Raw genomic sequence first — 23,835 nt, 5'->3', positions numbered from 1 at the left:
CTTCTAAAAAGTGCACCTGAAACATTTGAAACAGCTTCATTCAGGGTCGTTATGGGGGCCCTAAGTGAAATCCTACATGGACCACTCCCTAAATCCCCATCCGGATCCAGGTCCACCCAAAAAATGACACCACAATATAGTCTTCAACAAATTTGAGTATATTACCTTAAAATTGGAATATATTAACTACACAAAATGCTACAAAATTAACAATAAATAAATATACAATTTAACTATAAATTACTATAACAATAAATATCTATATACAATGTAAACAGAACCTTCAACATACAACCAGTAGAACAGCTGGTGTAAATTAATGCTCAACAGAATTTCTCCCTTCCCTATCGGACCACAAGAGGGTCCCCTAAAACTGTCTAATTGAGCCATAATAGCTGCCTGAGTCTTACTCCCAGCTTTTAGTATATTTTAAAGCAAATAATAATAAAAAAAACATTGTATAACTCTCCGAAAATTACACTTCACACTGTTTTATTTAATGTAGCTAATAACGGTCAAACAGTGATTATGCATCACAGAAGAATTCTGAAAATGAAGGTAGCTTACAGTATATCCCCTACGTTTGTAAAGACAAACAGAGGTCAATTGTGAAGTGTATCATATGTATGCCTTAAAACAGTGCCACTGGATATATAAATCTAAATGCGCATACATTGTCAAAAGTGACTTCAATGTTAAAATACTTTCTCTTCTCCTGGCTTAATATGAAGAGACAACTACTGGTGCATAAACTATTAGTAGGTTGATTTCCCCAAAAGTGTAAATACGTCCTTCAGAAAGTCACTCTTTTTGTTTGTGCATCTCAACCAGCTCAACACAGCAACATTGATTCATTCAACCAATAGGATTTGGGGTCTGTTTGTTCACCCAATAACGAAGAAAGGGAATATTCTGAAAGTAGTTTATTTTTGCAATTTTATTTAATGAGGAATTACACACTGCAGCTTTAAAAATCACAACTGCATCGTTATGCACAATGATGCATTTTCTTATTAGGCGAATACCAAACAACCCAGAATTAAATAAAAAAATATGACCAGACTATATCATGAAGAGTATTAAAAGTTTACATGATAATAATAATAATACAAAAAAACAAAACAATCGAACTTGTCAGCAACAACAGAACAGATTGAACTGTAAATTGTGTGTGTGTGAGTGTAAATATATATATATATATATATATATACAGTACTTGCCATAGGCGAGATAGGGAATAGTTGTCACACTTTTTAATGAAGTAAATAATTATGAAACATAAAACTGATATTTTGGTATGTTACCTTTTATATTTTTTCTGTTTCATAATTAATCTATTGATTTGGCCAACAAATCCATAATTGATAAACTGTATACATGTGAAACATTGTGGCAACTTGCCTCAACCTGACATTTATCAAAAAAAGGTTTTGAACTAGTAAGGATTACTACAACATTTGATATATATATATATATATGAATTAAAATCTGTATTTCCTTGCCGTGTCCATTTCTTTCATCTCATTCCTCTTTCTTAAGTATTAAACAGGAGGACTGTCTTCCCATCCAGAAACCTGGCAGCATTTTCTCCTTTATGGGATTCTTAAACCTGTGAAGAAGTTTCAGATACTTTTTCTTGGAATCTTCCTCTGTCTCCACAGCATAGAAGCAGACCAGGCCAACGGGCTGATCCACATACACCCCTATAGTGCTGCAGTGAGGCACGTCTGTCACTCTGATGTTTATTCCTTTATGCCAGGCGTCATAGCAGGACCCGGCCCAACCCAGAGCCCAGGACTCTTCGTTCTCCCCAAGGCCACAGTCGCCTGCCCTCCTCCCTGCACCCTCATATGTAACACCTATAACCACCCAGCCGGAGAATAGTACCTCCCAGTAACACCGTGATGCCCAGATAGACTCCTTACACAGTACCTGTAGAGACACATGCAATCATTGCATCCTGTGGATGTGTAAAACAGAAATGGGTAGCTGACAAATAACAGGTCCATTAACTTTGTCACATTTTCAGCTTATTAAGCATAATCGGTGTAAGAACGTGCATGTAAATGAGCTCGTTGTTTCAGAAGTATTGCCACAAGATGTAAACATACATGTTCGGATGGTATTTAATGTGTAATATCTCTGTACTACTATAAAATCATTGCCGTGTTTACGGTGTTACATTGTCATGGTGACAAAACTGCAAAATGGTTTACTCTTTACACAGACAAGGTTAGTAAGCGATTTTATCACACTAAACTCATGTTAACATGTATAAAGATTACATCTTATGTCTATACATTTGAAACAATGTATATTTTAATACTTAATGACCAGTGGCGGAGCTATGGGGTGGCCAGGGGTGGCCGTGGCCACCATGGACTGAAGCCTGGCCACCCCACTCGCAATTGCCGTTTTGGTAATTTTATTGGTCATTTTTTGGCACAATTTAGTTCTTTAGAGGTGGAATCGTCTCTGTACAAACATACAGACTTAACATGTGCGCACACCAAGGTCGCCTCACCTCTCCGTCCCAGGTGTCTTTGTATCCACTCCCCCCAACCCCCACAGTCCGACGATATAAAAATGCTGCCCGAACATTTCTGTGCCACCACAGACTGATTGCTTGCCCCTGCCTGGCCACCCCATTGAAAAACTCATGGTTCCGCCCCTGTTAATGTATGGCCCCACCCCTGTTAATGTATGGCTCCGCCCCTGTTAATGTATGGCCCCACCTCTGTTAATGTATGGCCCCGCCCCTGTTATTGTCTGGCCCCGCCCCTGTTAATGTCTGGCCCCATTGACTTCCATTGTAAGCACCTTACTGTAATCGTGATTAGTTTTGTTTTTCAAATGAGGGAAATTATTCTTTGTGGTAATCAGCATTTCGCCACAAATGCTGTCAATTGAGCTGAACTTGTATTAAACCCTGAACATTCTGTTAATGTGCAAATACTCTATGTCATCTTTCAATTAACATGCATGTTGAATTACGCATGTATAATAATAAAATATAAATTGACTAACATAAATCACAAATGTAAATGTGTTTCACCTGTGGGCAGTGTTCAAATCTTTCTGGCCTGTCCAGGTAAGGGCACACCTCATTCGTCATGCGGGACACCTTGGCTCCACCCTCCGTCAGCCACAGCAATTTATTGGCAGTTCGATCATCCAATGAAAGATCGACCCAGTCTAAGATTGAAATGATTGGTGAATATTGTTATAACCGCTGTAAATTTGTTTGTGTCTGGGTCATTTGTTTTATGCAGTACCTTTTGAACTGTAACTTTTTACAAAATGAATACTCTTACTAAAATCAAGTGTTCATGGAAAATTTGCTGCAAATTCGCCACTGATCATTTTCACATGCAGATGAGCTTTGCAGCAATGTGAAAATGAGTGGCAAATTTGTGGCAAGTTTGAGGGTAGTTGCCAGAACTCTACATTTGGTATGATTGTATTGCAATTTAAGGAAGTATTTCTGTAAAAGGAGTAGGGATGTGCACGGTTACCATTTTTAACATGCAGTTAACCATGAGGTTTTATGAACGGCTAACCGGTTTCTAATCTGGAGTCGGGATGCGGGAACAAAGAATGTTTATTGTTATGGAATTTCCTTAAACACTACTGAAAACAGCAGCAAATAAAGTGCACAGTGAGCAATGAGTCTAACTAGCACAATACATACATCTTCAAATGATAAAATCTCGCTGTAACTAGTTCATGATGAGGTGCAAGGAGGAAACAAGATGGCAAGTTCCAACACAAAAAGTTACAGATTTTTCAACAAAACAAAACTTTGCTCTATTCGTAGCACGCAAGTCTCTGTGGGCGCGTGGTATCTCTCTCTCTCCCCTCCCTGGCGACTGGCTTGCTCTTTAATCTGTCCCCAACTCTCACTGCAACGACAAACAACTGTTAGAGACAATCATTGACAGGTGATGATCCTTACCGTTCTCATCTCCTGATCTCGCTCACCATTCGATCGCTAAACCACGCCCCCAATTCCACACACGCATTAAAGTCAAACAAAAATAATCAAACTGTCACTGCCTAACAAATGCAAATATTATCATGTGCTTGGAGTCACACTGCTGCTGTTAAATGGACTATTCGGGGTGCTTTTAAATGGTTACATAGATTGACAAATGGCATTGAACTTGTTTAATTATTGTACTAAATATGCACATCAGAGCAAAAGGGGAAAACAATGTCTTACTGTCTAACAAGCGCTGAAACGCTGCTCACTGAAAAACAAAGTAGGGTACACTTAAAGTAGGGTACTCTTCTTCAGAACGCAGCACAACGAATGAAACACAAGGCAGCTGTTTCGAGATGTGTTTATAAAAATGTTTTAACTTTACTCTGTGTCTAAAAATGGGGCGATCCTGCGCGAGACGCTGAAAGAAAATGGTGAGATTCGGCAACAGTCAAAGTCGTCTGACCAGGGCATGTTAACAGTACATAGAATAACAGCGCAGATGCACACAAAAGCATGTTTGAACAGCCCCTAACTTGCCCTATACTTGAAAAACTGACCCAAAACCGTCCAGAAAACCTAAAGGTTTGTCAGAACTAGATGAGCTCGTCAGGTTGCAGACCTGTATAGCACCTGTAGAATAACTGTATAGTCATTTTGATATTCAAACAGTGCCGCGTCGAACGGTTAACCGAATGACAACTATCTGTGCACATACCTAAAAAGGAGGTAGCAGACTTTCAGCTCTGGTTAAGTTCAGGCACTTCAACTTTATGTGATTATTTACACAATAGTTAGAAAAGTAACAGAATGCCTAACAATGGAAATAAAAAGCTGAAGTTAGCCATTGCTCAGTAAGGGATTGAGTTCGCATACATGAGCGTGTCAACTTGAAGTGCATTTTGATATTTTTGATCCTCTGAAGTTTTGATATTATCATACAACTTTGTCATTTTATCAAACAATATGGCATGCTTTTGAGTGGGACAAACCAAGTCATAAAATCCATTGCTAAAACTTACTGATGTTTGTACAGTACTTTTGTTTTCTTACAAAAATTATGTCACTTCCTGGGGAATTATGTCATTATGGAACTGGCTTAATATTACAAAGATTAACAGGACAGGACCTATAAATTGAGTGGAGGTGGACCGACAGTGGATTTTACCGATACCGATAACTAGGGTGGTGGACAAGGCCGATATCCGATAAACCAGCTGATGTCCTAGTCTTTCCTTAAGATGGGCACAGACAGAGGCTAGAAGAGTCTGAAATGAATAACATTGTATGCAGTTTCTTGTTCAACCAATCCTAATTCAAATAATAACCAGAAAAAAGAAGATTTGGTGCATAACTCAGGACTTTAACTATAAACAATACCAAAGCCAATTGATAAATGGTCTACACTTATATAGTGCTTTTTTAACCATAGCAGTTTTTTCAAAGCACTTTACACTGTGACTCATTCACCCATTCACACACACACTCACACACCAATGACAGCAGAGCTGCCATGCAAGGTGCTAGCCTGCCATTGGGAGCAACTTGGGGTTCAGTGTCTTGCCCAAGGACACTTTGGCATGTGGAGTCATGTGGGCTGGGAACTGAACCACAAATCCTGTGATTAGTGGCCAACCTGCTCTACCACCTGAGCCACAGCCACCTCCCAATAGAGAATAAGCTCTACATTGAGATGCTCTATATTGAAGTAGCCTATATAGTCACCATATGAAAGGTTTTATATATATATATACACATACAGTTGTGCTCAAAAGTTTCCATATCCTGTTTCATTATACTGTAGTTGCATTGCTCTTTTCATGTCCTCATTTCAGTTTAGAACACTTGATTATCCACTCATTAAAATACCAAAATATGCATTGAAGTGAGGATAAGAATATGCATGAACATTGTCAGTGACAAAATATTTTGATACAGCAAATCCTCACGAGGTGTCAGTGGCTGTTTATATTTCACCAGCACCGGCCACATGAGGAACACAGAAGAATAAAAACAAAAAAAGTTAACAGAAACTTTGCCGATAACCGATTGTTCCAAAAAAAAGCAACTATCGGCACTGATTAATCAGTAAAACTGAATCGGTCCACCTCTAAAACTGAGTACCACACAAAAAGGAAAATTCTTTGAAACATTTGGATTATAGAGATGAAAAAATGAAGGAACACCTGGAATATCTCTTGCTAATGCATCTTGCAAATTTTTAATGTTAGGACATAAAAATAACAACAACATATGTCAAAAGGAATAGCTTGCCCAAAAATGATAATTTTCTCATCATTTACTCATCCTTGATGCATGCATTAAGTGCAAGGAAGGGTAACGGCTATTCTTAAGATCGTGCCGAGACTACAGATGTGAATAAGGAGTTGTTTTGGTCTGTTTCTTTCCCAAAGTGATCATATAGTTCCAGAAGACATAGACTAAACCACTCGAGTCGTATAGACTGATGTTATGCTGCCTTTATGTCCCCATTGATTTACAATGACAAAAACACATCATACATCCTTCAAAATATCTTTGTGTTCCACAGAAGACAGAAAGTCAAGTACCATATGATTTTGAGACTGTATGATGGTGAGTAAATGATAAGAGAATTATCATTTTGTGGTGAACTATTACTTTAAGTTTAAGACAAACTGTTTGTGTTGGAGACATGAAAATGTACTGTACTGTGTGACTCACATTTGAGCAGTTCCTCTCTGGATGTGGGCTCTGGGATGTTGGGCTCGTAAACTGGCAGCTTCTCTGAAAAAGGGAAAAAGTAAGAAACATTTGCATGGAATTTGAATTCTGCGTAATGTTAATGGTAATATCATCAATTTGTAAAAGTGCAGAGCGGGTTTAGACGGATGTTTAATATTGCACTTACCAGCAGGAGTATTTCTGGCTTTAATTTTCCTGCCTTGAAGAACGAAGAGGAATGAAAAGATTTGATTTGATTTTAATCAGTAAAGAGAGAGCAGATATGTGCTACACACATCATATACCACTGTGGTGTTATTATAAACATAATAATGGATATACTTTTGAATTAATAAATATGGGGAAATTTTTACTTCTTGTCCAAGTAATGCTACAAATATTTGTGTGTGTGGCTGTTTGTGCTTGTAGCTTAACATGAAATGGCATCTCTCTTTGACATTTGACAGGATTAAGCCATCAAGGACATTCCTCCGGGAACAGCAAGACTCGAATGGTATGTACTGTGTGTATGAATGTGTGTAAGAGTGACTGATTGACCCAGTAGCCCAGTTTCAAAACGAGTTTCAACACCTTTGTTTTGGTTAATAATGTGGCATCTACCTACAGCCCAACAATATACCAGCCCAAAACTCATTATCTCCATCTGGACAATTCACACTTCATACATCATCAGTTGGGCTGATTTGTATTAGAGCTTTTTTTTTTTTTTTCGTTCAGTAAAAATACCTCAACAACCTTATTTGCTTATAAACGATTAATTGAATCAGAATTATTTTTATGTATTATTTTTTTTTTTTTTTTGGTCAGGATTTATTTGAGAGTCCCCATATCTCTGGGATTTAACCATATAGGGCCTTAAAAATGAAGACCTAAAAAGGAAAGTTTGTTCTGAACCAGAATCTAAAACAATATTAAAATATCTTGCCCAATTCCCACTACTTAGTAGGTCCTAGTGGTGGCGTTGTTTCTCACCTCAATCTGGGTGGCGGAGGACAAGTCTCAGTTGCCTCCGCTTCTGAGACCGTCAATCCGTGCATCTTATCACGTGACTCGTCGTGCATGACACCGCGGAGACTCACAGCATGTGGAGGCTCATGCTACTCTCCACGATCCACACACAACTTACCACATGCCCCATTGAGAGCAAGAACCACTAATCGCGACCACAAGGAGGTAACACCATGTGACTCTACCCTCCCTAGCAACCGGGCCAATTTGGTTGCTTAGGAGACCTGGCTGGAGTCACTCAGCACGCCTTGGATTCAAACTTGTGACTCCAGAGGTGGTAGTCAGCGTCAATAATTAAAATATCTTTAATACTTCTGGAGTTATAAATGCTCCAACTTTGAAACAACAACAACAACAACAACAACAACAACAACAACAACAAAAAGCTTATTAATTGGAAATTTGAAACTGGCACATTTAAATTCTTATCAGATTCTTATCTTAGCTGTAATTGAATGGCATTAATTAATTTTACTGTGATAAAACCGCTGCGCACTTATTTACTCAAACTATTGTTTGACAGTCACTTACATTTTCAGACTGAATTATGTTGCTGTTAGCTCTAGGTTCAGAATATGTATTACAATGGAAACCCTAAAACTAAAACATTTCTAAAAACGTGATGCAAAAAACATAAATGCATTTAACAACATACTTGGAAAAGAAACCTGCTGAGATTTACTGTATGGTTAGTTATATAGTTATATAATCGTGAAGGTTTACCTGGCTTCTTGGTTTGAGGAGTCATAATTCTTGAGCTTGAAGGCATTTTGCTGTTTTGTTTGAGGGTTATATTTGTAAGAGCTTGATTATGTCTGTGTTGAATGTGTCTGGATATGGTCAGTGTGCTGAATGCAGTGGCTCTTATATAGTTATCTCATGTAGAGCGATCGGGCAAACGGCCATTAGATACTGTAAGGAGGGCGTTGCCAGTGTCAAACTTTGGCCAAATAAAGACAACACTTCGAACGCACAAATACACAGATAGACACACAGTGTGAAAAGGTAACACAAACCAATACAAATGACTCACACAAGTTTTACCCCACTATCTATAGAAAGACTTGCCACAAACTGAAACAGAGTCATTCCATGTCAACTCAACCAGAGGTCCCTGACTCAAAATGTTGCTTCTGATCATTTTTTCTCTACTGAAAGAACTACATAAATGATGATGAAAGGCAAAATATTAAATGCCATGGATACACATGTACTGAGTAATCCCATTTTCACTTAATAAAAGGTGTCAGCATCATTATTTTATTTTTACACAGAGATAGGTAGGTCTGTTATTGTTGCATTGTATGCCAATGGTGCCAAAAATTGGAAAAACAAGTTTTTTATTTCCTTATTTTATCAAAGTTAAAGCATCTACTGTATAACTCCAGAAGTATTAAAGAAATGTTAATATCCTTTTAGATTCTGGTTCTGAACCAATTTTAATTTTTAAGGCCCTACATGGTTAAATCCCAGAGATATGGGATTTTAAATGCGGCTCCAGGTGTAAATTGCTAAATTTGACCTATTTTCAATGGTCGAAAACCAAATGTGGTTCACATGCTATGAAGCTAGTTTTTCTTGTCCAACAAAAGAAGCCTCTAATGTACAAATAATGTTAAAAAAATTAATTACACAATTATATGCTGACACCAAATGAATGCCTTTGCATTTAAAAGAAATGGTTTTTTTTTTTTTTTTTTTTTGCTTATACAACCTTTCTCTTTAAAAATGAGGTTTTGTCTGATTAAACTTACAGCCTGAAAAAGCTTGAAAATGCATGAAAAGTTTGTGTTTGTACACATGTGAACAGTTCCAGTGAAACATAGGTGTGTTCCCCAGCTGGCATGACTGTGTATCCTGGCACACTGCAGCATTTACCAGTTGGATTCCACAGACTCATTCCAGACAAACACTTTTATCAGATATATGATCCAGAGATTAACAGGTCTAAAATACATGCTACATCATCAATAAAGCATGACACAGAATGTGTGCATGTCTCCTCTGAAACGTTACCCACTTCAGCAGTGCGGTTATCCTAAATTATTCAACATACTGTACAGTACATGGATGAAGATAGTAAATCATGTAAAATAATATAATTTGTAATAATAAGTTGTAAGATAATGTTCCCAACAGAACCTTTCTAAACCCAGTCACACGTCCATAGTGACCAAACTGTGTACTTGTGATGCTGCAATACACACCTGCTGTTTTGATTTACTCGACAGTTGTGTTAGTATTCTCTTGGAAAATGTATATTGGATAGTATTTGATTACCTTTTGTCTGGCTGTTGGGACTATGCACTTTGTTTTATATATATATATATATATATATATATATATATATACACACACACACACATACATATATTTGTTGGATTTGCAAGACAAGCACTGTATTAAAATGTAACTTTTCATTATTCTTATTCTCCACAAATTTCTGCAATTAATTCAGCTCGAACCACTTCAAAAAAAATAGCTCACCCAAATGTTACAATTCTCATGGAAAGTCGTCATTTCCTAATGTTGTTCCTGTATGTTTGTGATCATATAGTGAATTCAGTTTAGGTTTAATATTTCTGGCAGCCCTTTCCAAAACAAAGCAAAGCAAAATAAAGTTTACAAAATAGATGAATGTGAGTATATTTATATGTGTTTGTTCATGAGTGTGTGTGTGGTACATGGCTGTCATCGGGCTGCCTTTACAGAAACAGTACAGGCATCTCGACAACATATAAATCCATCAACCTTGTGTCTGGTGAGTGTGTAAATGTGTCAAAATGCCAAAGTGATATAATGTCTCAAAGCCAAAATGACCTTCTCTGCCCTACTTAACTTGATGTTTGTGTGTGTGTACATAGCGACAGAGAGTGAAGGTACATGTAGAAAGCTGAAGCACCTCTTAGAATATTTTTTAGTCCCTCATTAATTTGACCTAAAATGTAAGCTGATCTTCAAGTGAATAAGATCAGTTGATAAAAACGGTAGATCATTTGGAAACATGAATCTAAATCGGAATCAAAAGCTTGTGAATCGGGAAATCAGTATCAATACCCAGCCCTAAGACCCAATATATCGCAATACATCATGATATCATATTATATCACGATCGTAACAGTACCAAACACTTGAGAGCAAACCAGCATGTCCAGGAGGGAAGAGCGAATCATGTGGGTTATTTTCAGACTATGTCACACCTCTTAGAGGTGCTTCTGAACACACTGAGAATCATCGTTCTCAGAGTTTGCGCTTATTTCGACACCTGCTTCTTCATTTTTTATATATCATATGTAAATTCCATAATTCAAGTATGGATTTCCTACCATACCAGCAATTCAAGCTTGAAGTACATCTGTTTTTATGAGCCACGTCAGTATGTTGCAGCGCAACGCACAAGCAGCACAGACACAGAATGAGAATCGCTCACTTCAGGAGTAAGCACAACAGAATCTTGACAAAGCATACTAAAAATGCAGAGTACAAGTGAGATGCTCCAAACGTGTCTATCTGAGGCACGCACATGAGACTCTCATGTTCTATAATTGCGGGTACATTTCATGTCCGTGGTATATATATACTTAATACATTTTCATCAATATATAGCCTAGTACCAATGCTTATTTTCTTAGTACACTATATTGCCAAAAGTATTCACTCACCCATCCAAATAATTGAATTCAGGTGTTCCAATCAATTCCATGGCCACAGGTGTATAAAATGAAGCACCTAGGCATGCAGACTGCTTCTACAAACATTTGTGAAAGAATGGGCCGCTCTCAGGAGCTCAGTGAATTCCAGCATGGTACTGTGATAGGATGCCACCTGTGCAACAAGTCTAGTCGTGAAATTTCCTCGCTACTAAATATTCCACAGTCAACTGTCAGTGGTATTATAACAAAGTGGAAGCGATTGGGAATGACAGCAACTCAGCCACGAAGTGGTAGGCCATGTAAAACAGAGTGGGGTCAGTGGATGCCGAGGCGCATAGTGCGCAGAGGTCGCCAACTTTCTGCAGAGTCAATCGCTACAGACCTCCAGAGTTCATGTGGCCTTCGGATTAGCTCAAGAACAGTGCGTAGAGAGCTTCATGGAATGGGTTTCCATGGCCGAGCAGCTGCATCCAAGCCATACATCACCAAGTGCAATGCAAAGCGTCGGATGCAGTGGTGTAAAGCACGCCGCCACTGGACTCTAGAGCAGTGGAGACGCGTTCTCTGGAGTGACGAATCACGCTTCTCCATCTGGCAATCTGATGGACGAGTCTGGGTTTGGCGGTTGCCAGGAGAACGGTACTTGTCTGACTGCATTGTGCCAACTGTGAAGTTTGGTAGAGGGGGATTATGGTGTGGGGTTGTTTTTCAGGAGCTGGGCTTGGCCCCTTAGTTCCAGTGAAAGGAACTCTGAATGCTTCAGCATACCAAGAGATTTTGGACAATTCCATGCTCCCAACTTTGTGGGAACAGTTTGGGGATGGCCCCTTCCTGTTCCAACATGACTGCGCACCAGTGCACAAAGCAAGGTCCATAAAGACATGGATGAGCGAGTTTGGTGTGGAAGAACTTGACTGGCCTGCACAGAGTCCTGACCTCAACCCGACAGAGCACCTTTGGGATGAATTAGAGCGAAGACTGCGAGCCAGGCCTTCTCGTCCAACATCAGTGTCTGACCTCACAAATGCGCTTCTGGAAGAATGGTCAAAAATTCCCATAAACACACTCCTAAACCTTGTGGACAGCCTTCCCAGAAGAATTGAAGCTGTTGTAGCTGCAAAGGGTGGGCCGACGTCATATTAAACCCTATGGATTAAGAATGGGATGTCACTTAAGTTCATATGCATCTAAAGGCAGATGAGTGAATACTTTTGGCAATATAGTGTACATACTGTAATTATATTTTCCCAAATCACATCATTATTTGTTGGAAAGGCCATCTCTTTTGTTCAATATGACATAAAACCTTGGTATTCAGTTGTCCAATTTGTAGAGCTGGTCATTCTTCTTTACAAATATGCATGAAAATCAAACATAAATTATTTTCATACTTCTGCATTTACAGTATTTGGATTAGATTATTAAGACATTTTATGCACTGCAAAAAGTAGATTTTATTGTGAGTTACCTAATTTTGTTAGGTAAACTAAATTACACTTCTGGAGCATCTCAAAATCATAAACGCTGTTTAACAGTTGAAACTATGAAAATTGCATCTGGAGACCCCTGCATTCTGTGCCTCTTCGCCAAGCTGTCAACACATCCTGGATCTCATTCTGTGGCTGCTCTGCTTGTGAGGTTTGTTGAGGGGCACTGACTGCCAAATCTACGCCCTTGGTTATCCTAATAATCAAGCGAAACTAAAGTTTTGTCTTTGTTATGATCAGAAACCACTCGCAAAGCACATCGCTCCAGTCCCAGATGCTGCTTCTTCCATCAGCTGCCTACAGAAGGATTAACTTAGGAACATCTGTTTGAAAAAGCTTGGAATAATTTGTTTGTGTGCAAGAAGTCAACAGAGGGGATTACTTATATTATCCACCGTTATGGTCAGGCTACGATAGACGTCCAGAAACTGAGCGATTTACATATAAACGATAGAACTACTGGGCTTACAGGTGTGTGTACATGTGCTGAAAGTTCATTAGACATTTTGAGAGTTTGTTCATTTCTATTTAGCATCTTTTTTTTTTGTGAATGCTTCACATGAATTGCAATTCACAAGTCTTTGCAGAATGTGCATGTCTACCCTTAAGAGGAATTTGGAAAACAGTGTTGACATTAATTCAGTATCAATTAAATTTATGTGTACAACTAGTACTTTTAATAATACATTCTGTTTACATTACAATTACATACATTATTATTACTATTGTTATTATTTCTCCCCAATTTGGAATGCCCAATTCCCAATGCGCTCTAAGTCCTCGTGGTGGTGTAGTGACTCGCCTCAATCTGGGTGGTGGAGGATGAATCTCAGTTGCCTCCGCATCTGAGACCGTCAATCCGTGCATCTTATCATGTGGCTTGTTGACCACGTTACCATGGAGACGTAACGTGTGTGGAGGCTTCATGCTATTCTCCACGGCATCCACGCACAACTCACCATGCATCACGTTATAGCAACCACGAGGATGTTACCCCATGTGACTCTACCCACCCTAGCAACCAGGCCAATTTGGTTGCTTAGGAGACCTGGCTGGAGTCACTCATCATGCCCTGGATTCGAACTCGCAACTTCAGGGGTGGTAGTCAGCGTCTTTACGCAGTGGCTCTTATATAGTTATCTCATGTAGAGCGATCGGGCAAACGGCCATTAGATACTGTAAGGAGGGCGTTGCCAGTGTCAAACTTTGGCCAAATAAAGACAACACTTCAAACGCACAAATACACAGATAGACACACAGTGTCTACTCATCTCACTCACATAAAAACACAGATTATATACTCCTCAGAATGCATCAACACCATGGAAATGAGAGAACATAATGAAACAGAGAACATAATAATTAAAGAACATAATGAAGCAGTTAGGTAAATGAATGCTTTAACAGCATTCAATATATTAATCTCTAACAGTTGGAGGTGTGGTTATGAGAATGGTATAAATGTTTGTTGAACAGCAAAAGCGCCGCCTACTTTTTTACGCACTATGTGTGTATATAGACCTTTCGTCTCATTTGTCTCACATAATCGTCATGGATTTGGTGTGAACAGGCCTTTAGCGCAGGTCAAACATTTGTCGGATGTGGCCCGTGGGCCAGCTATTGAGGAACCCTAGGCTACATCGCTTTTCAGGTTAGTCTGCTCAGGTTCCTAAATCGATGGATAAAGACTCAACAAAATAACTAAAATGCTTCTATTTGCGATCATCCTGAAACCCATAATCATTAACAGATTGGTGAGGAAGAACAATATGGCCTCGCTATAATTCTGTGATCATTTGTTCTCAAGTTTCTGTCATTTTTAATGCTGCGTTAGTACATAACGATTGTTTACGCCTAACTGGAAGTTCCGCCCACATCGCCCACAAAGCGGCATGGGAATTTTGTGGATAGGACTTTTGCGATAGAGCTGTGCAAGGCATGTGACACCATTCTGAATGAGGTCAACAGCTAGCACATGGCTAACATGCTTGTTTTTGGTGTGGAATAAAACCACATCTGCCTTTGAAATCAGGTGCCGACTGGAGAGAAAGTGTGAGAGTGACAGACAGCGAGAGTGCCAAGGACATGGGCATCACCTGCTGTGCAGTACTCACATATGATGTCAGCGGTACAATCAGTGTGCTATATAAACAGTGTTGGGTTCTATTAAATGTATTAATTCTGCATGCAGTTGTTGAAAGTACTGGTTATGAGGCCAAAATGTCAAAATAATGTGACTCTTTCAAACTTCATACACAGTGGCGTATCCAAGGGTGGGCCGGGGAGGGCCCAGAATATTAGAGATTATTCTTTGACTTCAAATATATATTTATAAAATAGTAAAAATAATGCATAAATTCATATTTCTGAAAGTGTGAAAGCACTGTTTGAATGTGCCGCTTCGCTGTTGCTAGGGAAAAAAACATGGCCCATCCATTTTTATTGAGGCCCACCCAAAAGTAAGGGCTACACCCTTGTCCACACCCGGTCTTGCGGGTACATGTTGGTTACATCACATGACTTTTGATTTGGTTGGCAGACATGAATCATATTTTAAAACTAAATTGTTTCACTGCTTACTTTTTTAATGAATAATAATAAAAGATTATTCTGCACTATGCACGTGCCTACTTTTATCAAGAATTTCAGCTTTTAGTGAGACTTTAATTTTATGAATGTATTTCTTTCTTACTGTGTCTGGATGGTTACATCACATGACATGTTGACGTAAAGCCCCAGAAATATTATCAAAATGACTTTGAACTCTGTAATAAAAAATATGTTCATAGAAGAGGTGTGAATTGTTGTGTGAATTACGTTTTTACGGATTACGGATTTTTGAATAATTTAATATATCTGGACAAAAAAGAGAGTGTCAGGTCTTTAACCCAATAACTCACTCCGTCTCTGAACCAACTTTCCATTTCGGCTCATGTCACCAATCCCGCTTATTTTTCACTCCCTCCTTTCCAACCACCTTCATTTAGAAACACTTTCAACATCCAATCAATTCCTGATAGACAACATATTTTTTAGCATTGAACTTCCTGTTTCTCTCAAAAATATGTCACATTACAGAAGTAAAATGGGTTGTAAACGTTCTTTTTATGTTGACTTGAAACAGGCGCAGCAAAGGTAGAAGTTCCAACGTTGACCTACCGGGAAAGAGCTATCCGTCAGCATTCCCATTAATCTCAATGACAGTTATTCGGCTGGTGCATTCAGTCCCGACAGAATGCCACATGGATGCTGCCATCTTTGCTTCATGGGCACTCAAATTGCCATGTGTCTGATCACTCCTAGCAGCAGACAGGTAAAAATATGAGAAATTGTAAGGTGTAACATTTACTATGATGTATTTTTTTTAATTTGCCAATTAATCGTTCAGACCGATTTTTGAACTATTTTGATCAGGGGTGTCAAGCACCTATTTTTTTATTTTGATGGCTTCTTCCTCTTGATCACATTCCAGAGGTTTTCAATGGGGTTCATGTCTGTAGATTGGGCTGGCCATGACAGGGTCTCGATCCGGTGGTCCTCCATCCACACCTTGATTGACCTGGCTGTGTAGCATGGAGCATTGTCCTGCTGGAAAAAACATTCCTCAGAGTTGGGGAACATTGTCAGAGCAGAAGGAAGCTAGTTTTCTTCCAGGATATCCTTGTATGTGGCTTGATTCATGCATCCTTCACAAAGACGAATCTGCCCGATTCCAGCCTTGCTGAAGCACCCCCAGATCATCACCGACCCTCCACCAAATTTCACAGTAGGTGCGAGACACTGTGGCTTGAAGGCCTCTCCAGGTCTCCGTCTAAGCATTAGACGACCAGGTGTTGGGCAAAGCTGAAATTGGACTCATCAGAGAAGATGACCTTACTCCTCTACGATCCAATCCTTATGGTCTTTTGCAAACCTCAGCCTAGCTCTTCTATGCTTCTCATTGATGAAGTGCTTCTTTATAGCTTTGCATGACTTCAGCCCTGCCCCTAGGGGCCTGTTTCGAACTGTACACTTCACCCTAGCTGCTGTTTAACATTCTTTTTGTAGGTAACTTTGTAGGTCATCCTACGGTTGTTGAGTGACATTCGAATGACTGTCGTTTTCACCTTTTGCCGGTCTGTAGCTTTGTTGTCCCCAATGTCTGCTGCTTGACCTTGTTCTTATGAACCGGCGTCTTTGAAATTTTAAGGATGGAAGCATCCTGATGTTCACTGTATCCCTTTGCCAGTAAAGCCAGAATTGAACCCTTCTTTTCTAGAGTGCTCAGTTCTTCTGATCAACTTCTTTTGAGGGTTCCTCACTGTCGCTATAGACCTAAGGGTGATCGTGCCTTTTCTGTGGTAGGTCTAAATGTCTGGAACAGTCTCCCATTCCATGTGAGGTCAGCTTCTTCATTAGCCATTTTTAAATCTTCTTTGAAAACGTACTTTTATTCTTTAGCTTTTGAGTAGGTCCTTGAATAGGATGAAATAGGTAAATGCACGATGTTGTATTTAAAGATATTTATTTATTATTATGTTTATATAGATATATCTGTCATTGTATATTTATTGGTTTGATCTGTAAAGCATTTTGGGTCAACTTCTGTTGTTTTTAAATGTGCTCTGTAAATAAAGATTGACTTGACTTGACTTCTTTTCCTCACTGAAAACTTTTCAACTCTTTTGGCATGGTCAGTAGTAATTTTTTGAGGTACTACTAGCATTGTTTTTGCCATCCAGCTGGTCCTATTGCAAGAGGATAGTGATGACCACAGCAGTGGTTTTATACTTTTCCTCATTAAATAAGATTTGTTTCAGGTGATCACCTAATAAGTAGTTTATAGAATAAAACAAAAATGTTCATTTTATTCAAACACATTATATATATATATATATATAGTGTTTGAGCAAAATGAACATATACTTGTTTTGATATTTTGTTAACTAATGCAATGACATTTAGACTTTTTTAAAGTTTTTGGGGCCACTAAATGCGACAGAGGAATATTATAAAAACACTATTTAAGGCGTTTACACGACCTTACACATGTCAGCTGCTTATTAATCATAATGTCAGATCTATCTTGCTTGTAAACTCACTCACTGCACTGTACTGGCGCATGCTGACCCCTAGTGGTAGACTTGTATTATTGCAGGAACGATAGGGGATAATTTAAAGATAAAACGAAAAAAGGACAAATCTATTGTCATTATATATTCGATATTGACGTTTCCATTTTCCTAGAACCTTTAAACCCTTTAAAGACTCAATACTTTGTTGTCTGTGACTTTATGAATATACCAGAACAGTGGCGACACAGGATTAATTGACCAGCCCTGTCATGAAACACTGCTGATCACAAAGCCTAAACAGAGCAGTACAAGCTGGTTATGGTTAAAAAAATTAAAAAAATCATCAGGAAACCCAAACGATATATAGCGCCAACCCGCATCTCAGAATAGCAGATGACATGATATTCTTCTCACCACAATTGTACAGAGTGGTTATCTGAGTTACCGTAGACTTTGCCAGTTCAAACCAGTCTGGTCATTCTCTGTTGACCTCTCTCATCAACAAGTGTTTCCGTCCACAGAACTGCCGCTCACTGGATGTTTTTTGCGTTTGGCACCATTCTGGGTAAATTCTAGAGAGTGTTGTGTGTGAAAATCCCAGAAATACTCAAACCAGCCCATCTGGCACCAACAATCATCCATGCAATTATCTAATCAGCCAATCATGTGGCAGCAGTGCAGTGCATAAAATCATGCATATACAGGTCAGGAGCTTCAGTTAATGTTCACATCAACCATCAGAATGGGGAAAAAAATGTGATCTCAGTGATTTTGATTGTTGGTGCCAGATGGGCAGGTTTGTGTATTTCTGTAACTGCTGATCTCCTGGGATTTTCACTCGCAACAGTCTCTAGAATTTACTCCGAATGGTGCCAAAAACAAAAAAAACATAGATTTGCTGTAGCGTCCTCTTCTGACCTCCCATTTTCTTGTAGTGCAATCTGCTAAAACTCATAAAAAAATTTGAACAAATTGACTACATAAAAGTAGTTCCATTAAAAGTCACTTTTATACTGCATTGAATATTTATTCTTGTTAGTTTATTAGACCAGTGTTAAAATTAGGGCTGTATTATTATCATCCATTGATATAATTCAATATGTTGACTGGAAAATTAGTTTTACCAGGTAGCCATATTTAGGGTGCGTTCCATCGAAGACTTTGCCATCCACTCTGAGAGCTTTGAAAGGCTAAAAGGTGTGGGGCTCAAAAATAAGGGTAATTTGGAACTCACTTTTTAAGTCATGTTTACAGGAAATTCAGTTTGAATCGATCTTACAGCATAACTATCATGATTGTTCTCCCTTCAATGTACCCTTTTGGAGGGTGATTTATGCCATTTGGAACACAGTCCTAGTATGAGTTCAAGATTAGTTTATATTGTGCAAGTTTAATTAGGTATCTTTGTGTGTCGCTGATTTGGTTAGCTTAAGGTGGTGAAAATGGGAACAGATTCAGACGGGTTTACTAACTTAACAGCCCGACATGGGTGCAAATGTCTATCGGACGAATCTGTAACAGTTGAGGACTGTTTAAATGGGATTGGCAGGGAAGTAGGTGCTCGAAATATTGTGTCTGCATCCAGGATGAATAAAGCCATTGTAGTTTTCCTGAGAGCAGTATCCATGGCTCAGCATTTAGTTGAATCTGGTTTATCTGTAGGAGATATATTTTTGCCAGTTTTACCACTATCGAACCCCTCCATAAAAGTTACCCTTTCGAATGTACCTCCATTCACTTCTAATGAGTCACTTGAGTGTTTACTAGCTCGCTATGGTATACTAGTTGGGCCGATTAAAATGATTCCTTTAGGATTAAAAAATCCAGATCTAAAACATGTAATGTCGTTTAGACGCCATACTTTCATGATTTTGAATGCTCAATTTCAATCTTTAAATACGTCAGCGAAAACTGCAGTGCTGGGAAAAGATTATACAATCTATATCAGCACAGACTCAATGGGAAATTTGGTCACACAAAACAATCATGTCAAATGAACGATGAGGTTAAAAGCAATGAGACTGAGCTTGGCCCCTCTGTGGAACAAACGCGTCTGGTTCAGATAAACAATAACTCTGACAACAAAACAATGGTGATAAAACTGATCAGCAAGCTGAAGCGTCTCCTCTGTCTGAAGACAGAGAAAATGCTAACGAGCTTGTAATTAATAATCATGTTGAGGACACGAAGCACACTCCTGCTGATACAGATCTAAGAGTAAATGGTAGTGCGGTTCGAGATGATACAGAGATCACTGTTGCGGTTCCTGATCGAATCAGTGACTCGAAACGCCCCGAAGAACAAGTTGAGCTTGCGGGGCCTGGAGAGCCAGTGGGTTCACAAGTATCCTGTGTCAACCACAATTTAGCATAAATCTTGCAATTGTGAGAAATAAAGTCTAAAACCTTGAATTTGGGACTTTATTTCTTGCAGTTGTGACTTTGTCTTAATTGCAAATTCTTATCTCACATCTTCGGCTTTACGTATTTCTTGCAATTGACTTTTTTCTTGAAACTATGAAATATAAACTCGCAATTTAGTTTATATCTTGCAATTGTGAGATATAAAGTCAAAATTACGAGATATAAAATCAAAATTGTGAGAAATATAGCAATTGTGACTTTATATCTCATAATTGCGACTTTATCGCAATTTTGACTTTATTTCTTGCAATTGCAACTTTTTTCTAGTATTTACGAAACAAACTCGCAATTTTGTGTGTATCTTGCAATTGCGAGAAAGTCTGAATTGTGATAAAGTTGCAATTGAGAGAAATGAAGTCTAAAACCTTGCAATTATGACTTTTTTCTTGTAATTACAAGATATAAACTCGCAATTTAGTTTAAATCTTGCAATTGCGAGAAATAAAGTTGAAATTACAAGATAGAAAGTCACAGTTGCATGAAATAGTCTCCAAACCCTTGAATTTGTTAGTATATCTCGTAATTGTGGCTTTTTATCTCGCAATTTAGTGTATATCTTGCAATTGCAAGAAAAAAGTCGAAAATGTTAGAAACAATTGCAATATATACAAAGTCGCAAGTGTGAGAAATAAAGTCTAAAACCTTGCAAATTGTGACTTTATGTCTTGTAATAGCAAATTTATATCTCACATCTATGACTATTTCTGGCAATTGCTTTTTTCTTGTAATTACGAGATATACTGTTAACTCGCACTTTATTTTAGATCTTGCAATTGTGAGAAATATAGTCAGATTTGCGAGAAATAAAGTTGAAATCACAAAATATAAAATCACAATTGCAAAAAATAAAGTCTGTAAAACCTTGCATTTGCAACTTTATTTCTCTCAATTGCAACTCTTTTTCTTGTAACTACAAAACATAAACTCACAATTTTGTGTGTATCTTGCAATTGCGAGAAAGTCTGAATTGTGATAAATAAAGTCGCAATTGAGAGATATAAAGTCTAAAACCTTGCAATTATGACTTTTTTCTTGTAACTATAAGATATAAACTTGCAATTTAGTTTAAATCTTGCAATTACGAGAAATAAAGTTGAAATTACACTATAAAAACTCACAATTGTGTCACAATTAAAGTCTATAAAACCTTGCATTTGCTAGTATATCTCATAATTGCGGCTTTATATCTTGCAATTTTGACTTTATTTCTTGCAATTGTGACGTTTTCTGTAATTACAAGACATAAACTCACAATTTAGTGTAAATCTTGCAATTGCGAGAATTAAAGATGCAACTGCAAGAAATAAAGTCTATAAAACCTTGCAATTGCGAGTTTATATCTTGTAATTGTGTCTTTGTATCTCTGAATTTTGACTTTATTCTCACAATTGTGACTTTATTCTTGTAATCATGAGATATGAACTCCATTTAGTGAATATCTTGCAGTTGTGAGAAATCAAGTCAGAATTGTGAGAAATACAGTTGAAATTGCGAGATATAAGAAAGTCGGAATTGTGAGATACTGTGTAATGTCGAAATTATGAGAAATAAAGTTGTATTTGTGAGGTTTTCTTGACTTGATATCGCACAGTTGCAAGTTTATATCACTCAATGTATATCCGGCTTCCATACAGTCACATTATATTCCTTCCATGAAAATGTGGACGTAAATAATGTTCATAAGATGGGTCAACTATCCATTAACAGTTCACCAAACCTGTAGTGGAGCTCATAAAACCTAATGCTCTGTCAGACGGACAGTGATTTGCAGATTAAATATGGTTGTGAAATATGTGTATTCATCCTGTCGTAGCAGTCTAGTTGTTTAACCGTCCTGAAAATCCCTCAGGTGAATCACTGCTGAGCTTGTAAGACGAGAAACCACCTGATAGACTGAGAATGGGAGAGAGAATATCCAGCATTAGGTGAACGTGTCTTAACACAATTCCACACTCACCACTTCAAAGACAATATGAAACAGATCAATAATAATAAGTTACATTAATTCAGGTTAACGTGAAATGTTGAAGTCTGCCAAGTCAACTTTGATTTGAAAACTGGGAAAAGGCAACACTTAATTGAGGAGGATCAGGAACTAAAAACACAAGGGTTGACACATTTTAACCGCTATATTTCATTACCTGTTGTGTAGAAATCCTTGCTGGGGTCCAAATAACAGTTATGGGATACTAGTAAACAGTAACCCTCATAACCTTAACTAAATCCATACCAATGGCCATGTGACAGTCTAAGATAATATATCAGAGCTAAAAAAGCACTTTTAGCATTTGAATCTGTGGGTGCCTTTTATCTCTCTGCCCACAGACACTGCACAGCAGTGATATCCCCAGGGGAAGAGCTCAGCTCCAAAAAATACCATCATTTGCTCATAACCACTTCAGTTTCAGAATCTTTATTAATGTGAATGTACACACTGAAGAGGTGATTAAGTAGTGAGTACCACCAACAAAATGCTAAGTCAGCCGATATATCTGTGTTCTGTTTAGAAGTGCACTCAGTCATTTTTTCCTCATTAAAAAAGTTAACACGTTAAGAAATTAATTGCACTTTTAAAGATGCTAACTACCACACCTGGAGTCACGAGTTCATATCCAGAGTGTGCTGAGTGATCCAGTCAGGCTTCCTAAGCAACCAAATTGGCCCGGTTGCTAGGGAGGGTAGAGTCACATGGGGTAACCTCCTCGTGGTCGCTATAATGTGGTTCTCACTCTCAGTGGGGTGTGTGGTGAGTTGTGTGTGGATGCCGCAGAGAATAGCGTGAAGCCTCCACACGTGCTACGTCTCCGCGGTAACGTGCTCAACAAGCCACGTGATAAAATGCGCAGATTGACGGTCTCAGATGCGGAGGCAACTGAGATTTGTCCTCCGCCACCCGGATTGAAGCGAGTCACTACGCCACCACGAGGACTTAGAGCGCATTGGGAATTGGGCGTTCCAAATTGAAAAAAATAAAATAAAATAATAAACTCTGTCATTTCTGTGGTCGTCAGTGACGTTCATCAAGTCACGTATTTTATAGAGTCAGTTATAAGTATATACTACTACTATAAGTAAGCCGAGTAAGATAACCTGTCATTATGTTTGCAGTCCTGTTTGATAAAACTAGTGGCACAGACAATATTTGCTAGGTAAAATGAAATGTAGCAGATGTACAATTATAGGTTATATTACACTTTTTTTTTTTTTTAAATGGGCATAAAAGCGCTTTTACACTGTAAATGCAATGTCAACTTTCACTTTTTCTCATTACTTTTCACAGACGTAAAGCCAGCAGAGGGTAAGTGACTTTATCAAAAGACATTTAAGTTATAAAAATGAAAAGTTAAGCATAGCGTTTGAGTTTTTCTTTAGTTTATTGTCGTTCTTTCATCGACAGAAGGTCCAGCTGAGGACGGTAATAAACCTGAATGCTTAAGAAAAACACATAGCAACGTCCTCATATCTTACAATCCTTACATTTAAACTACATACTAACTATATATA

The 23,835-nt window shown here is 38.3% G+C and overlaps 1 protein-coding gene and 1 long non-coding RNA gene across 2 annotated transcripts; one reads left to right on the top strand and one right to left on the bottom strand.

The window, feature by feature from the left end:
- Window positions 1-716: 716 nt before the first annotated feature.
- Window positions 717-8,554, bottom strand: LOC127434810 (tripartite motif-containing protein 16-like protein). The gene is made up of 5 exons (XM_051687809.1): window positions 8,438-8,554; window positions 6,873-6,905; window positions 6,686-6,748; window positions 3,056-3,195; window positions 717-1,932 (listed from the first exon to the last, which is right to left on the bottom strand). The coding sequence occupies exons 1-5, from the start codon at window positions 8,481-8,483 to the stop codon at window positions 1,522-1,524; spliced, it is 693 nt and encodes a 230-aa protein (XP_051543769.1). The 5' UTR covers window positions 8,484-8,554; the 3' UTR covers window positions 717-1,521.
- LOC127434811 (uncharacterized) lies at window positions 7,070-17,332 on the top strand. Its single transcript, XR_007896097.1, has 3 exons — window positions 7,070-7,199; window positions 15,979-16,167; window positions 16,327-17,332. It is a non-coding gene; the product is annotated as an uncharacterized LOC127434811 (long non-coding RNA).
- The last annotated feature ends 6,503 nt before the right edge of the window (window positions 17,333-23,835 follow it).

Source organism: Myxocyprinus asiaticus, chromosome 44, assembly GCF_019703515.2.
Source record: "Myxocyprinus asiaticus isolate MX2 ecotype Aquarium Trade chromosome 44, UBuf_Myxa_2, whole genome shotgun sequence".
Taxonomy (NCBI): Eukaryota; Metazoa; Chordata; class Actinopteri; order Cypriniformes; family Catostomidae; genus Myxocyprinus; species Myxocyprinus asiaticus.
This window is presented reverse-complemented; position numbering and strand designations above follow the sequence as displayed.

Excerpts from the sequence above, each read along its gene's own strand:
- LOC127434810 (XM_051687809.1), bottom strand. The coding sequence starts at position 8,483 with ATGCCTTCAAGCTCAAGAATTATGACTCCTCAAACCAAGAAGCCAG. Across the intron at positions 6,906-8,437 it reads TCCTCAAACCAAGAAGCCAG|GCAGGAAAATTAAAGCCAGA; the intron begins GTAAACCTTCAC and ends TCGTTCTTCAAG. Across the intron at positions 3,196-6,685 it reads CAGAGAGGAACTGCTCAAAT|ACTGGGTCGATCTTTCATTG; the intron begins GTGAGTCACACA and ends TTTCAATCTTAG.